Consider the following 16,086-nt stretch of genomic DNA (forward strand, 5'->3'; position numbering starts at 1 on the left):
TCTAAGCAAATAATTTTGCAACTGCGGACGAGTTTTGCCATGGCGGAGAGACAAATGTGCTACTTGCCTAACTGCAGAGAAGTGAATTATAGGGGTGAGAGGGAGAGGAGGTACGGAACTCCATTCAGTTGGGGAAAATACCAAATTCTGCAGCTGTGGTCTGGGGGAGAGTGGAGAGAGCCATCAGCAGAGTCAGGTTTGCCAGTGGTTAATTGTGTTATGCTTCAGTATGCACAGGACTGAAGGTATGGAGAAGTTTTCATTACTGAAAACAAAAACACAGAAAATATCTCAAAAGATAAAAATAAAAACCCACAAACAAAAATTAAACAACCCCCCCACCCAAAAAACAAAACAAAACAACACAATCAAACAAAAATACCCAAACACATTACAAAGACTCATCCACAGTCTTACCTTGATTTTTGAGTGTACTTTTTCTGTCTTTTTGAGGCTCTTTTTCTGTATTTTTTTTTTTTCTTCTCCTTATATTATTTTATCTTTCTTGGCCTCTGCACTTCGCTCCAGCTTGCTCCTGCTGCTTGTGATCAAATGCTGCTGCTCACCCTGTCTCTCTGTCATTTGTGCTCCATTGGGAGAGATTAGTAGGTAAATTTATGCAAGCCTTTGACACTTCAAAAGATAAAATGTCAGGGGAATTTGCAATATCATCGTGCTATATTTATCTTTCCATAGTTTTAAATATATATATATATATATATATTCTTTATCATTTTTCACTTGAGTTAGTATCCAGAGTTTATGTTGACTTAACTCCAACTTTAATGGTATGTGTCTTTATGGTACTGTCTTCAGAAAGAACATGCCTGTACATATTTGTGCTCATGGTACTGATCAGTCATAAGAGAAACTATTTCCTTGTTACCCAGAGAATGAACATTACTTCTGGTGCTGCTGAATTTTGTATGAGTGGTGCACGGGGAATTAAAGTCATAAGCTGAGTCCCTGAAGCTGTTCTCTGCTGGGCTGCTGGCATGCATTTGACTGTCAAGCCAAGTGCACTGTAAGCATGCTCTTTATGATTGGTGGCAATCTGTCGATTATTGTCTTTTTAATTTGTCATAGAATCAATAAAATCATTTCGACTGAAAGGGACTCAAAGGTCTTATAGTTCAACTCTCTTACAACGAAAAGGAACAACTAGACCAAACTAGACCAAAATGCTCAAAGCCCTGTCCAGCCTGACCTTGAATGGCTCCAAGGGCAGGGCAACCACCACATCTGTGGGCAGCCTGTTCCAGTGCCTCACTGCTCTTATTGTAAAAAAAAAACAACAAAACTTATTCATTGTATCCAATCTAAATCTATCCTCTTCTATTTTGAAACTCGTTTTCCTCTTGTCCTATCACAACAGACCCTGCTAAAAAGTCTGTCCCCTTATTTCCTGTTGCTCTGCTTTAGATGTTGAAAGGCTACTATCATATTTCCCTGGAGACTTCTCTTCGCCAAGCTAAACAGTTCCAGCTCTCAGCCTGTCCTTGAAGGGGAGATGTTCCATCCCTTAAATTGTTACTGTGGCCCTAATTTTTGCTAATATTGAGATGTTTCTATAGGCAACTTGAACAGCTCTGAGGTGCTTAGGCAGGAAGGTGGTGTAGAATGAGGAGAAGAAGGGGTACCATCTGGGGATGATAGGGTAAAGCGTGGGAGTTGTGAAGGTGGTTGTTGCAGGCCTCTCTGAGTTTGCAAGACTGGTGCAGAGTTTCCAGGAAAAGTTGAAAGCATGTTAAGGAGGTGATGCGTAGCAGAGAGCTTGTTTCTGTGCTCATGAGACCAAGCCTTCAATGATACAAATCAATGCATCTACACTAATGTTCCCAGCTTTAACCAGCTGGGGAAATGGCTTACCATGTGCATAAGTTCAAAGCCCTTGCTATTTTACATCTCGTTTCTTTTTATTCTGATTAATCCTTGTGTATAAGGAAACTTGTGGCTTGTCTGGCAGCAATGCAGCATTGTTTTTGGAGCAAGCTAGCTTCTGGGAAGGTGTGAACCAGTGTGTCGCGATGTGGCATTGATCCTGAGCACTGTGTCCTAGTGAGGCTGGTTTAACCTTTATTGATCTTACTCGACACACTCTACCTTACTTGGAGGGCTCTCCTGCAGCTCTTGGTCAGTAATACATGTGGTATGATCTGTTTAGGCCTGTGCGCACCGCTGGAAAAACATCTACTACGAGACAGAATACATTCTGCCCCATGGCTTCTGCAACATCATTCCCCCCAACCTTCAGCCCACTGGGAGGAAGCTCCTGCCCTGCTATGAAGGTAAGGGTGGAGGGGTGGGAGCGGGGCATGCCTCTGTCTCCGGTCTCCGGTCTCTTGTTTTGTAGCTTTTGTGTTTTCCCTTGGTTTCCATGACCATCCACTTTAGCTCTCACTGCCGATATTGTTTTTAGTTTATTTTTCTCCCTGTAACATACAGTCTTGAGGCGTACCTGGGACGGATCCACTTCAGGTTCTGTAAAGCATTTGGATGTTCCAAAGGTCTGGATTTAGAGGGGCATGGCAAAAAAAAAAAAAAAAAAAAAGGCTCCAAAACCCTGAACAATGGGCCTCTGTCCTTGTTTTCATTGTAAATCCCAGGTGTCAACATCATAATTTTCCAGTTTTCTGATACATTTGAAATTTTGGTATCATGTTTCCTTTCATTAAGACTTCAGAAGACAGCATCACCTCAGCCAAAGGAAATTACCTAAACCAGAGGTGTAGGTATGCTGTTAGGAAGAAGATAATTGATCTCATAAGGTTTCTCAGCCCCCACAGAGGCAGCAGAGAAAACACTGTATTGGATTTCTCCTTCCTGTCCAGGGCATCATCCTTTAGAATGCCTTTATGAGCCTGTAGAAGTGCAGGATCTAGAGGCCAAGGTGCAGCATGGTCTGATATGTGCAAAACCTCTGATTTTATTTATTTGTTTTCACTGCAAATCAATGAGATTTTTGTCTTGAATATATATGTCTACTTAGAAGCAGCACACAGCTGAGTAATTTCAGGGCTGATAAACTTGTTATACACGTTATTTGAAATGTGAGAGATTTTGAGTCTCTTGAACTAGCCACTCCAGCTGGTCTGTGACAGAGTACAAGTGAACTGTGTAAGCCTTCCTGTTGTGAGTGCTGTCCCGTTGTGTTTGTTCTTTTTATTTCATTCCCGTCAGCAAAACTGAACTTGTGCTTCACAGTGAGGTAATTTGGTTCAAATAGTCTGATATGGGCTGTGGTGATCAACACACATGCGTGGGGACGCTGCCAGGGCTTCCTCCGAGCCTTTGTCATCACTCTGATGTTTGCTTTAAAAACTGCTTGTCTGAAGCCATTGCAGGGAGGTGGTTTCTGGAGGAGACAAACTGCTTGTGTTTTTCTGTGCGTCATGTCTTGAGAGTAAAGCGGCTGCTAATCTGACAGGATATTTGCCAGGAATTGCTAGAGAATAGAAGTGTGTGGGCCTAGCGTATGCAAAGCAGCCAGTGGAAAATTGGCAGGGCTGGTGCAGTACAATGTTGGCTTAGCTTCAGTTCATGCTAGAATGAAAATTGGAGTTTTGGGACTGGTTTATCCCTCTTCCCCCCCCATCTGCCATTGTCAGACGTGAAATTGTGAAGTGTTGCAAGGGATGGCTGCGCTTGTTTGCTCCTGGAACTTTTAGGTTTCAATGAAACAAGCCTGATCTCCAGTGTGCGTGATAGCCATGTTACAGCACACAGATGGGTTCATTGTTTGAGATCAGCCATGATCCACTCATCTTGCAGCAATCCTTAGCTTTCTAGAAGGAGAAAAAGCTCACTTTCTCTGACACTATGGATTAAGAGAAGCAGACTGAGGGGGAGATGCTGTGGGTTTCGTAGGAATAATAAATGCAGTGAGTAATGCTTCCAAAGGGCCTTTAATGCTGAAGCCTTGTAATTGGTGCATCTAGGGTGATAAACCTAGTGAGAAGCTAACGTGGCTGTCCGACCCACAACTAGAACTGGCTCTTGCCAACTGGCAAAGTGTGCAGGCCAGCTGAGTGCACATCAGTTGCCATGCATTTGTGTGTGCGCACCTCAAGAAGGATTATTAGCTTGTGTAACAGAAGTCTTATGCCAGACAGGGAGAGGAATCTGACCACTGGACAGGCATCCTTAATGCATGCAGTATGTTTTCTTTCCATATTAAACAGGCTGTGTAACTAAAGACAAAGAGGAAATGGAAGTTTCCTGACTGGGTGGTAATGGTGCAATAATGCAGTGGTCTCAATTCATCTTGTCCAGTTTACCTGAAATGGCTGACAGAAGTCTGGAAGCTATTGATTGCTAATGAGAACAGCAGCAAGCCTCATAGTTAAATGCAGTCTTTCTGAGTAGGAGCTAATCTGATTTATATGAACTGGATGTCCTTTGAGGTATAGCAGCGGTGGGGAACCATGGTCTTCCAAGCAGGGTTTTTACTTGTTTACTTTTTTTCCATAGCTGTGTCTTCATTGTCCTGATGCATTCAGTTTGCAATGAAGAAGGGTGGCTGCTTCCAGGGTGAGAAGCAGCCCAGCTGTATAGGGAGAGCTGGGATGGTTTCTTAGTCCTGTGGTAGGAGCTAGTGATGGAAGCAGGGAAAGCTGATGGGCCTTGTGGTTAGTAAATAAGGGGAACAGCACATCGTTGCATGCCTGCCCTCCAAAGGGATGAGCAAGTTTGCCTACAGGGTCCAGACCACACTTGGTTTTCTGGGAGGCATCAAAATATCGTTGTGGTGTGGTACAAACCCAATACCATAATGCTAGGTCAAAGAAAATTACTGCTTTTTCTTCCCAGAGTAGTAAAACATAGAAAGATGGGGAAAAAGAGGCTCTCAGTTTAAATGACAGTGTATTTCAATTGTTCATTTTAATTCTATCTGTGAAGATGGTAGATGAAAGATTTTATTGCACAGAGAAGCTCGTGAAGTTTGCTTCTAGACTTGGATTTGCTCAGAGAAGAGGCATTTATCTTCATAGTCATCACACATCACAGCTCATCCTTTTTGTGGATTATTTTGTCCAAATACTTAGTCAGCCTTACTGCTTTCGTAAACTAAAATCATCTTGGCTATAAAACACTACCCTCCCTTTTTTCCTTTCCCCCCCTTTTAAAGCAGTTACTCAAAATCACAGAGGCAACCGTGTCTCTCAGGCTCAGCCTCATGTTAGTGTTTTGCTATCAACCATTGCCACAGCAGTTAATGTAGTGGCTTGTGGTCTGCATAATCAAGGATGTTCAATGGCCTGTGAGCAGATGTGAGAACAATAAAGTAGCATAAAAACAAAGGATTTGTTCATGGCAGCAGTTATTGCTTGCAGCTACATGGAAACTACCGAGTTCACTGCATTCAGTATTTAAGCCCCATGCAAATATTGCTATTCAGGTGTGCAGAAGCTGAGTGCAGATGCAGTATTTGCGCGGTTTCCTGCTGGCTGGTGGCTTTAATGAATGAATGATGGTGTGAGTGACAAATATCACAACTGTGATGCCACTGGGGTAGGGGGAAGGTAGAAGCATTTCTTGTTTTTTATGCTCTTTGGGCTCATCCACTGATTGGGAAGGGCAGGCTGGCTCTATGAGGGCTCTGAAGTCTGAGGGGCTGGGATATGGTTATCCAGGATGTGGGGAGCTGTTCTGGACTTTGACCCTGATGGTGTGAGTGAGAAGGAGACCTGCTTGTGGGGAGAGTCATGATCAGTTGACAGTGAGGTAGGATGAGGAGAAGAGTGGGTTTTCTGCTGGAAGGATTATGCCAGAGTCTAAGAGCATGGTGTCTAACCAGACCAGGCTACTGTCTCTCTGGGAAGGACTGCCATTGTTGGCATACTCTTGAAATGTGATTTTGGTCTCTGCTCAGTGGAATTTCAAATGCTCAAATAGCCTTAATATCTGATGTGTTTGGGGCCCTGTGCTTGATATCCCGTGCAAACTGTCGTTAAGTTCTATAAGACCAAGTGCTGGGTTCTGCTCTTTGGCCATGATTATATCCAAATTCAGCATTCACTTGAAATGCTGCAGTCCCTGTCTGCTATCTGCTGTTACAGTCACAGTATAACTAGTTATTTAAGCAAAATCTATGGCCATTAGTTTGAGCAGATACTGGCATCATAAGTGCCTTAAAAACAGAACACCACAGATAACCATGAAAACCATGAAGAAAAACATGCTATCTGTTAAGTATGAGCCTCTGTGGACAACCATTTAAAGCATCAAACCGTTCCCATTCATTATGCATTATTGCAGCCAGTCACCATTCAGTTCATTTGAAAGCAAACTGTTTTTTCATTCCCTGACAATGAAAACAATAACGTGTGTTTTTCTATTGTTTTTTCTATGCATGTCATCTAATATGTATGTTGCTGATAAAAATCAACTGTGTTGTGTTCTGTGATGTAGGGGTGTTGGTTTTCATGTTACTCCCAGATCTGAATTTGGTTGCTTTTTTAAAGTAGGAAATAATATACTATAGTAAAACGATGCTAATGTGTTCAATAAACTTTTTGACATGATAGGAGTAGCAGTTTAATTTTTGTTCGCATGTTGTTTTATGAGAAGGAAAACTTTATCTCAAGAAATGAAGTAACCTCACATGTTTGTTGCACACAACTGGATAAAACTCTGGGCTTACCCACCAACCTTGAATAGTTGTGTTGTTGTGTGGTTGAAGCTGTTGCCATTTCTTCTGTTGTCTTCCTGTAGTTTTACATTCCCTTGGTTTGTATTTCCAGCTAAATTCAAGGGACAGCTTATGTGAGCTGGGCCACTTACCACAAGCATTTGCGGAGAAAGCCTTTCTGTTGGCTTGAGTTACATGGGGCTATGGTTTGGAGGATGTTCAGGGCTTATATATGGCCGAATTCCAGTTTCGGAGGGAGTTGCAGTGGTGTTTGAAGCTTTTGTTGTACTATGGAGGGTGTGATGTAAGGCACTACCTGGGTGCTGTGTAATCAAAGCTTGGTCATACAGTTGAGGAAGGATGGACTGGGAAAAAGTGTTGCAAAGCCTGTTTGTAAAAGGAGAAATATGAAAAAAAAAAAAAAAATTGAAAAATAAAAATCCCAAGAAAGAAGTTTTATTTCTTTCACCCTGTGTTGAGCCATTCCATGCAATTATTATTTGCTTGAGAGGTACTATAGTAATTTCCCCCTTTTGTTTTAAAACAAATTTGATTAATTCATTGATTGAAGGAGATTCACAAAGAAGCTGTGAGCCAAGCCTGATACTGTTTTTGTAGGGAAATACATCAGTCAGTTGGACTTAGCTGCAGTGTCTGGTTGCGGCCTAGAGATCTGCACTTGCCAAAGGTGCATGCCCAGTTAGGGGGATGCCTCCTGGCTGCCAGGGCTAGGGCTGAGCTTGGGTTACCAGCAGCTGGGAGATACCACAGCTTCAATGTGCATTCAGGAAGAGGCAGGATCTGTTTCATGCCTCGACATGTCAGGTAGAAGAAAAATATCATGGTTGGAAGTGAGAGTGCCTGACTTGGGCAAATGCAGAGCTTTGCTTGTTGCATTGCATCCCATGCAGGGCTGGAAACCCAGCCATAAGAAAAGAATAGCCTTCAGGATACTCAGGCAGTATTTTTCAGCAGTTGCCAAAGGGAGAAACCTCATATCCTCATCAGTCTTGATTACAACCATTCATGTCTACAAACAAGTATTCTTTTCAGTTGGAGTGTGTCTGTCTTAGTAAGAAACTATGGGCAGCCAGCAATCCTGATCCTTGGTGCTGTCTGAACAGCCAAGAGAAAGAAAGCATGGTGAACTCATTTATGATGCTCTGTGGGCATGCTGCTGCAATTCCTGCTATGAAAGGTGTGTGTTTGGGGACATGGCTGCTCTGGCAGTCCCTGCATCTGCCTGGGGCAGCTGTGCTGTGCGTTCGGGCCTGCCAGGGTGAGCCCCTGCTCTGCATGTGCTATCCTGCTGTGCTTCCCTGAGTGCCCGTGCAACTTCTGCACATCCCTGAGAATCTGAGATTCCTGCAGTTTTGTTGTTGTCTCCCTTACTCCAGTGTCCCAAAGCATCCCTCCGCCAGTGATAATTGTGGGGTACCCCAGTCTGTGTGTAGGGTGGTACCGAAGCTCAGGTGGGACATGCCCGCTTTGCAGAGGTGGAGTAGCATCCTTGTTGCCTGTATGACCACAACTGACAACGTTTCTTTCCTTCTTTTGCCCAGAGTATAAGAAGAAGTACGGGGAGGAGCATGGCTCATGCCAGGCGGGGATCGCAGGCTTCTTCACTGAGGTGAGCAGAAGTACTGGGAGGGAGTAATTAGGTTTGTGAGTGGGCTCTCCTGACATGTGTGCCCAGGGAAGCAAGCCTTCAAATGCAGCCATCCTACAAACCTAATCACAGTAACACAACAAACACTCTTGCCTCCATGCTGTCTATCTACTTGTCCATCCAGTACTTCATAATGTAGCTGAATTCATCTTGACAGGTCTGGGAACAAGCATGAATAAATAAACTCTGAAAGTTAACCTCAGGGAGTATTTTTGCTATGTCCATTTCAAAACCTACACCAAAATATTTCTGTGTCTAATGCTAACTATTTTCTTTCATTGGTAACCTAAAACAATTTTTCCCTAAAAGGTTTGTTTGAATATGCGTGCATGTGGCTGTGTGCATCTAAAGGTAGTAGAACACTGGAACAGGCTGCCTGCCCAGAGAGGTTGTGGGGTCTCCTTCTCTGGAGACATTCAAAACCTGCCTGGACACATTCCTGTGTGACCTAATCTAGGTGTTCCTGCTCCAGCAGGGGATTGGTCTAGATGATCTTTCAAGGTCCCTTCCAATCCCTGACACTCTGTGATCTGTATGAATATATAAACATTTGCACGCACACATATACATATAAGGTAGGATTTTTTTTTAATTTTTTTTTTTTCCAGTTATGGTTCAGTTCTTCATTTCAAAAAGGTGGTTTAAAAAAAGAGTAAATAGCATCCAGAGCTGTTATAAATACTGAATTGTATTCTTTGCCAGACAGCAGACTTTTTGACCATATTTTAGTTAAGGCAAAGATGAATTTATTCCCTTATGTATGTGGTGAAGTTTTTTGAAGTGTTTCAAGGTTTAAAAAACACACAACTATTCTAGTGCATGTCAGGCTCCTTGTTGCTGTCATGTCCAGTATACGCTCACTCCTAACTATACATGTGCCTGGGTTTTAGAGCTTGTTGTCCAAGCTGATACAGCCAAAGTAACAATGTTCTCACTGCTCTGGCAAGAGCTGATGTCCGAGTAAACCGGAACGGCAGGTGCTGGTGCTGCAGTGGCACTGCCTGATAACTTGATGCTCAACAGCAGCAGCTGTTTCCTGGCTTCTCTGTTCTCTCTATCCTGCTGCTGTTCCCAAGCTTTAAACCCTTCCTTACTCCCCTAGTTCAAAAGATAGCTTTGAACTTTCATTGCCTGGGGCCTTGTGGTGGCTCCAGTGCTTCCAGATTGAGCAGGAAATGCAGATAAATTACTTTTTGGGTCAAAGAAGCAAGCTGCTACCATATTTTAAGTGCTCCTGATGGTCAGTGATCCCTTGACCTCTAGGACACAGCTGCTCCCAAGGATAGAGGCTGTGGCTGAGCATATCTTGCACTTTGGCTGAGTATGTGGTCCCATCCTGTAGGTTTCTTAGGAAATTCTCTTTCTTAACATCCCTGAAACAGCAGCTACTCAGTCCAGAATCTGGGGCATGGAATTGATTTGCCACAAGTCCATCCGTGGTTTGTGTTGAAGGGAACAGTCAAGCACAGCAGCTGCCTTCAGTCTTCTCTGAGGCTTTCTTAAGCTTAGTGTTCTTCAGGCTTTGCTGAATACCCTTTGTTGTGGGTATTTAAAGCCACATCTGCTGATCTCCAGGAGTGGAGCTTTGCTGTAGGGTTGCTGGATGCTTTGGTACCAGAAGACACCCTGCATCTTCATCTCCTCCCTTCATTTTTAGTTTTGCTAAATAAAATTATTTGGTAGTCAATAATGTCTGTGTGTTTTGGTTTTGTTTTTTTTTTTAGATCGAAGTTATAATTCACAAAACCAAAAATAGTTGTCCTGCCCCTTTAAACAATGAGATTCCCTCTTTAACTATAACATAGCAAATAAATAAATACATTTCATGTCTTAATTTTGTCACACACTGGTGTTTCATGCTAATCATTTGCCCTAGAAAAGAGGGGAAAGATACCATTTTGCCAGCAGTGAGATGGTGATCTTCAGTAACTAAAAGCCAGTTTGTAAAAGAATATATATATCCATCCAATTTTTGCTTTCAAATTGTTGTGACAAAAAATAGCAAAGAAGTCTCTGGAGTGGAGTTCGCATACCTATCTAGGTTTCCATGTGTGAAAAACAGAACAAGAAGCTTTTCTTACGCATTTGAAACTGGGGAAAGAAACAGAAAGGCTTTTCCTTCTCATCACCTTCTCATCATTGACCTCTTCTAAATAAACAGAAAAATGTGGATGTTTCTATTTGTTACAGCCTGAGCCTTAGCAAGGTGAATTTATGTTGTTTTCCAAGTGTTTGGGGAGAACCTTTTTATATACTTAATATATTAGTGTTACACACACTCTCCTTCAGTGGGAAAGAGCTCTGAAGGTTGAATGTTCAGGAGGTAGTAAAGTTCAGTTTGGATGAACTTGAACGGGTAGGCGTTGAACTGTAAACACTGTTTGCAACCAGTTAATTTTCTTTAGAGATGTCTCTTTCTCACAGTGGGCTGATTAAAAAACCCTGCTCCTTCTCTTCCTGGACTAACACAGCCAAAATACCAACTGTTGCTCTGTGTTTTTCATCATTCCTTGTTGTTCAGCCAGCAGTTTCACAGTGTAGGATTCAACTTGAGCTCACCTTATTTTGCTTTTCTCACCTTCTCTTTTGCAACTACTGTTTAAGTATCTGCAGTGTCACCATTGCACCTTCTCTAGTCTTGCTTAAGAGTAGTCTGAGTGGAGCTGGGAATGTCAGCAGATGGATAAGTGATTTTGTGTTAGCAGGGGCAAGTTTGATGGTTAGTAATTACCTTTTATTGACGTTGCAAAGCAACTGAGCAAAAGTAAGCTAAAGAAAAGGGAGTCTTAATGTCTCCTGAACATGCGCAGTGGCCTCCACGTTTGAAAAGAAAGATATTATACATGCTTGCAGAATGCATGTTCTTATAGATGTGCTTATAATGGGGTGTTTTATGTTAATGTCTTGTACTCTTCTCTGTTATTGCATAAAGCGGAAATTTCTGTCTAGTTTTGATTATTGCTTATTTTTTCCATTGTTCCTTTCCCATCCTTCTGTTTTTCCTGCTACAGGAGCTGGTCATCATGGGTGCACCAGGATCTTATTACTGGACAGGAACAGTCAAAGTACTGAATCTCACTGACAACACGTATTACAAGCTGAATGACGATGCTGTGATAGCCAGGCGTTACACATACCTTGGTAAGCAGCTCCCTGTGCTTGCTGTGAGAGTGGATTAGCTGAGCAACACAATTCAGAGCTTTGATGCTGTAAAGTGTGAAAGGAAAAATATATTAGTTGAAGTGTTACCTGCCTGGAAGGAAACATAATCTAGGAAACGGCTGGGGTAGTCCCTTTTTGACAGACGAACAAATGAAAAAGCTTAGAGTCTTTGCTGTAATGTTTTTAATATAGAAAATGGACTGATAAGCATATTGATTGTTAGTGTGCCTCCTGCGTTTGTCTTTTTGCCCCATGATGGAAGAATTATGTCCTTGGTTAGGTTGTGTGTATGCTTATGCTTACTTTAATGTGTCTGTAAAACACAGTTACAAAAGGTATGTTGCTGAGATAAATTTATTTGAACAAAAACGTTGCCATGTAAGTAACTCACTGGAGGAAGAATTGACTGTAGATTCGAGTATATCTTCAGTGTGAACTCAGTTGGTTTTGCTTGCTCTAAAAAACAGCTGATGTCCCAAACACAATTAAATACATACTTAAAAGCCCTTGCTTCCACCATATCCCTAGCACTGTTGAGACTCAGGAGACATTTCAGTCAATGGTTTGATGTTTGCACTGACCTCTCTTTTTCCCCTTTAACGCTTTAAAAAAAGTACCACTTAGAAGGTGCTGCTTGGAGATAACTAAATGAGGAGAATAAGCACACATTTAAGGACATGCATAGGCTATGCCACTGGTAGACATGAATTATAATGTTTACAATGCGGACAAGAGCCTCATAATTTACAGTAGAAGATCAAGTCGAATGCAAGACAACCTTAGAAGGAATGTACTTCACTCTTCTTTGGCTATTATATATCATTTTAATTTAACAGATAAGATAAAATCTTTGTTCTCCTGTCAAATATGCTCTTTGATCTGTCCTCCCTTTCCTATTCTTACATAAACAGAAATCTTTTTAAGCCATTAACTTCTCTGACTTTTTGTCTACTGTCCTTTGCTCTCCTCTCCACCAGAAAGGCGTGTATGTGATTTTCCTGACTTTTTCTGGGCAATCGTTTTAACTAAAGGAGAAGACTTCTGTCTGGCTGATGTGGGACTGTCTCTCTCTGCTGTGATGCTTCCCTGCAATGATGTGCTCCCCTTGTTCTGTTTCCTCTGTCTACATGCTTCTGTTTTATTGCCTTCCTTTTGAGACACAGTTTTCAAACTGTTCTCTGCAACTGTTCTGCATGCACTTCTGCAGGTTTTTTGCTGGCTATACATACCTACGTCTTTTTTATTTCTGTTGACTTTTGTAAGAGTACTGGAGGCATGTACTGCTATTTCCTATTGCTTTGTGCTCTGGAACTGAATAGTGGTGTATCCTGAACAAAATGTTTTTGTAATCCCGTGAGGATGTAGCAGTGAAACCTGATGAGGACACTCCAGATGGCTCACTTATTCTTCAGACTTTTTTCCTTTTGTGCTTTTTCTTTCTTTTTTAACGTATGTCCATTTTCTTCTCTCCCACTCAGGATATGCGGTGACAGCAGGCCATTTCTCTCAGCCAACTACCACGGATGTTGTGGGAGGAGCTCCCCAGGATGGAGGCATCGGAAAGGTGTGCCTTTTTGTCCCAACAATAGTATGGTCAGATTAAACTGGGCAAACAGGGTGGTATTGGAACTGTTCCCATGTGTCAGAGAAGCCAAGAAATTTTTGTCTACAGAGTAGCTTTGGAACACTGTTCAAGGAGGAGGCAGTTCGATGAAGTCAGCAAATTTTCTCCACCTGTCCCCTCTGATGCTTAACATTCCTCCTCCTTCCCTTTCTCTCCCAGTCAATCCCTTCAAATAGTTATGTTAATGAGATGCTGGCACCATTTCTTTTGCACCACTTGTGTTTAGGATTTCTAATGCATAGTCATCACTTAAACCTTGCTCAGAAATGAGAAAACTTGGAAGGATCTTTGTTCTCTTCTTGCTTTCTTCATACATTTGACAGTGTTATGCATGTGAATTGGTTCCATATTTTCTTTAGGATAGCACCTATAATAGCATGAAATGCCATTTAATAGCCTTTTTGATGCCTCTTTAGTAGGTTAGCGTGTTGGTTTCTGCCAGTTGTATTCAGAAATCTTGGTGACAGGCTCCTGAGAAACAAAAAATAAAAAGGTTTTCCTGTAGGTATATGCATGTACAATCTCAGAGATGTAAGCATGTGAATGGTCAGGTGGTGCTGTGCCTTCAATTCCTGTACAGGACACCTGGCTGCTGTAGGGAGCAGGGTGAGGTTGTGCTGGGACACCATTAACATTTGAACCAAAGGTGGAGGAGAAGGAAAGGGAAAGGGAGGGAGGGATGCAAAGGATCCACTTTCCCCACTCTTTCTTTAAAGTCTTTTGGGAGCTTACTTGCCACCATGTGCTTCAGCAGAAATGTCCAGTCTTTCCATCTTCTTTCCTCTTCTGTTCCATAGGGGCATCACCAATAGCTGAGTTGTAACAGTAAGAAGTGGGAGGTGTCCATTTGCAGGAACACTATCCATTGGCTTAGACAGATTGTTTTTGGCAGTAATAGTGTCCTGAGAGTAGCAGAAAAACAGGGAAAATTAAATAAAAGTAGAGGTTGAACTTGGTACATACACCTTCTGTTATGCCCAGGACACAGGGGATATAGTAGATGTTAGGTTACTATTGAGAAGGTGTTCACAGGAAAGCTGTAGTTTCCTCATCCTGGGTTTTTTTTTGCAACAGCTCCAAAGCATTTTCCTTCCAGTTTCACTGGAAAAACAGATTTAAGTTCTGTACAAGGAAGAGGATAAAAACCCAACTACTGACATGTGATCCATGAGGAAGCAGCTGGCTCTGTAGGTTAACAACTGTTGCTCTGGTTGCATGGGATATGGGTAGCAGGAGCAAATGATGAGGGAGGCAGTATGAGATGTTAAATAAAGAACATTATACTGAGCAGTCCTGTTGTTCTTTCTCTTTAATGAGCTAATCCTTGCCGCTTTCCTGAGAGAAAGTGATTGCCATTGTCACACCCTTTCCATTGAGGAGGAAGCCAAGGCATTTACTAGGATGGAGTCATTTCCCAAATGGTACTGGGAGTGTCATTAGTAAAACTGGGCTTGGAATTATGATACCTGGCACCATGTACTTGCTGCTAAACTTGCTGCTGCGAAAACTGGGGAGTCCTTTATATCTAGAGCAACAGTAAATGCATGCTGCTTTCTCAGTTGAGAATGGCTTTGAACTCTCCTGTCTCACCACTCATTAATAACTCACCACATATTCAAATTATGTCAAGTGCTTGGCTCTGTTGCATGGCCTTGGAAGTAAGAAATTCTCTATCCTACAGATATCCTATGGACCTGCTGGGAAACAGCCTGTCCACTGCTGGAGAAATCTCAAGCACTGAATAAGCCAGCCTTTCTGCTAAAGGGAATCCCTTCCTATAAGCCATGTACTCTAGGTCTTAATTTTTTTGGTAGAAGATTTAAGATTGGACTTCTATTAATACACTTTTATCCCTAAAAGTTCCTGTTTAAGCAGTTTCTTCTATGGAAATTAGCAATAAGTGGAATGTGCTTGAGAACCTTTGTGATTTACAGATCTTTTCAGGCAGAAGCAGTACAAATGCAGTGAGTGGTCCTACTGGGATTTCTACTCTTACACTGTGAAGTTTGCAATGATGTACGTGCAGGCACTTGTGCCAGAGAAGGGAAAGATGGACAGGGGAAGGGGAACAGCCTTATGCCGTCTCAGCACTTTGTCCTGCTCCTTCCCTAGTAGCCTCCAAATGTATCTTCTTTGTGACATGGAGTGTTCTTCTGTGGGGTGCTTTTAAATACTCACATGTGAACATACACTAAGAAAGCATAAGTGGCGTGTACCATTATGTGCTTGTATTTTAGTATTGGTTAACCTTTTTCTTCTTTCACTTTTCAGGTTTATATTTTCAGAACAGACAGACGATCAGGCTCTTTAGTAAAAATCTTTCAGGCTTCAGGCAAAAAGGTGAGCTTTTATATTAGTATGTTATTATGTGAGGGTGAAGGATGGGGAAATGATGGCAGGATCATCTCAGAGCATCACTTTCTATTCACTGCTTCACGAGTTTTCAAGCAAATGCTGTTTCTCCTCATCCTTCCCAAACATGTAAGTCTGTACTGACCAAGTGTATTCCCTTTTTAGTGTAATGGTGGTGACTACAATGTCTGTTCAGTGACCACGGGACTGAAGTCAGGTGTCTTGCTGAAAATTTTAATTGTGGTTTCCTTTCGCCTCACACAAATATAGTGCAACATAGCACACAAATTCTGCTTTAGCTTTCTGAGGCGTGGCAGAGCCCATTGGGAGAGATTTCCTCTGACTGGATGTTACTGGTGGATTTGGATAACTTGGAGCTTGGTTTATTGCACAAAGCCACACACTGGTCTTCTCTGCCCCTGCGAGACATGGCAGTGACATGAGAATTATGCTGTTGTGTGGAGGAGCAGTTTCATTGCTTCAGAGAGCCATTGATTTTTCCCCTATCTGCCATTAATCAGTCCTGAGTGTTTCTATTAGTATTAGTGTCTTAGAGCTGATCTCTGCTCTTCCTTAGAAATGTAGTGAACGTTAATGAGATCCATCTCCCCTGTGCGGTGTTGTGTTTGAGTAGGAAACAGCCTGCAC

The 16,086-nt window shown here is 42.2% G+C and overlaps 1 protein-coding gene across 1 annotated transcript in view; it reads left to right on the plus strand.

Annotated features, from left to right (window-relative positions):
* The window catches only part of ITGA9 (integrin subunit alpha 9), a 55,460-nt gene that overhangs the window by 17,078 nt on the left and 22,296 nt on the right, over nt 1–16,086 (plus strand). The window contains 5 exon segments of the mRNA XM_015855016.2: nt 2,165–2,288; nt 8,194–8,261; nt 11,312–11,441; nt 12,941–13,026; nt 15,358–15,426. Of these exon segments, the coding sequence (XP_015710502.2) occupies nt 2,165–2,288; nt 8,194–8,261; nt 11,312–11,441; nt 12,941–13,026; nt 15,358–15,426 (477 nt within the window).

This window comes from Coturnix japonica, chromosome 2 (assembly GCF_001577835.2).
Source record: "Coturnix japonica isolate 7356 chromosome 2, Coturnix japonica 2.1, whole genome shotgun sequence".
Classification (NCBI taxonomy): domain Eukaryota; kingdom Metazoa; phylum Chordata; class Aves; order Galliformes; family Phasianidae; genus Coturnix; species Coturnix japonica.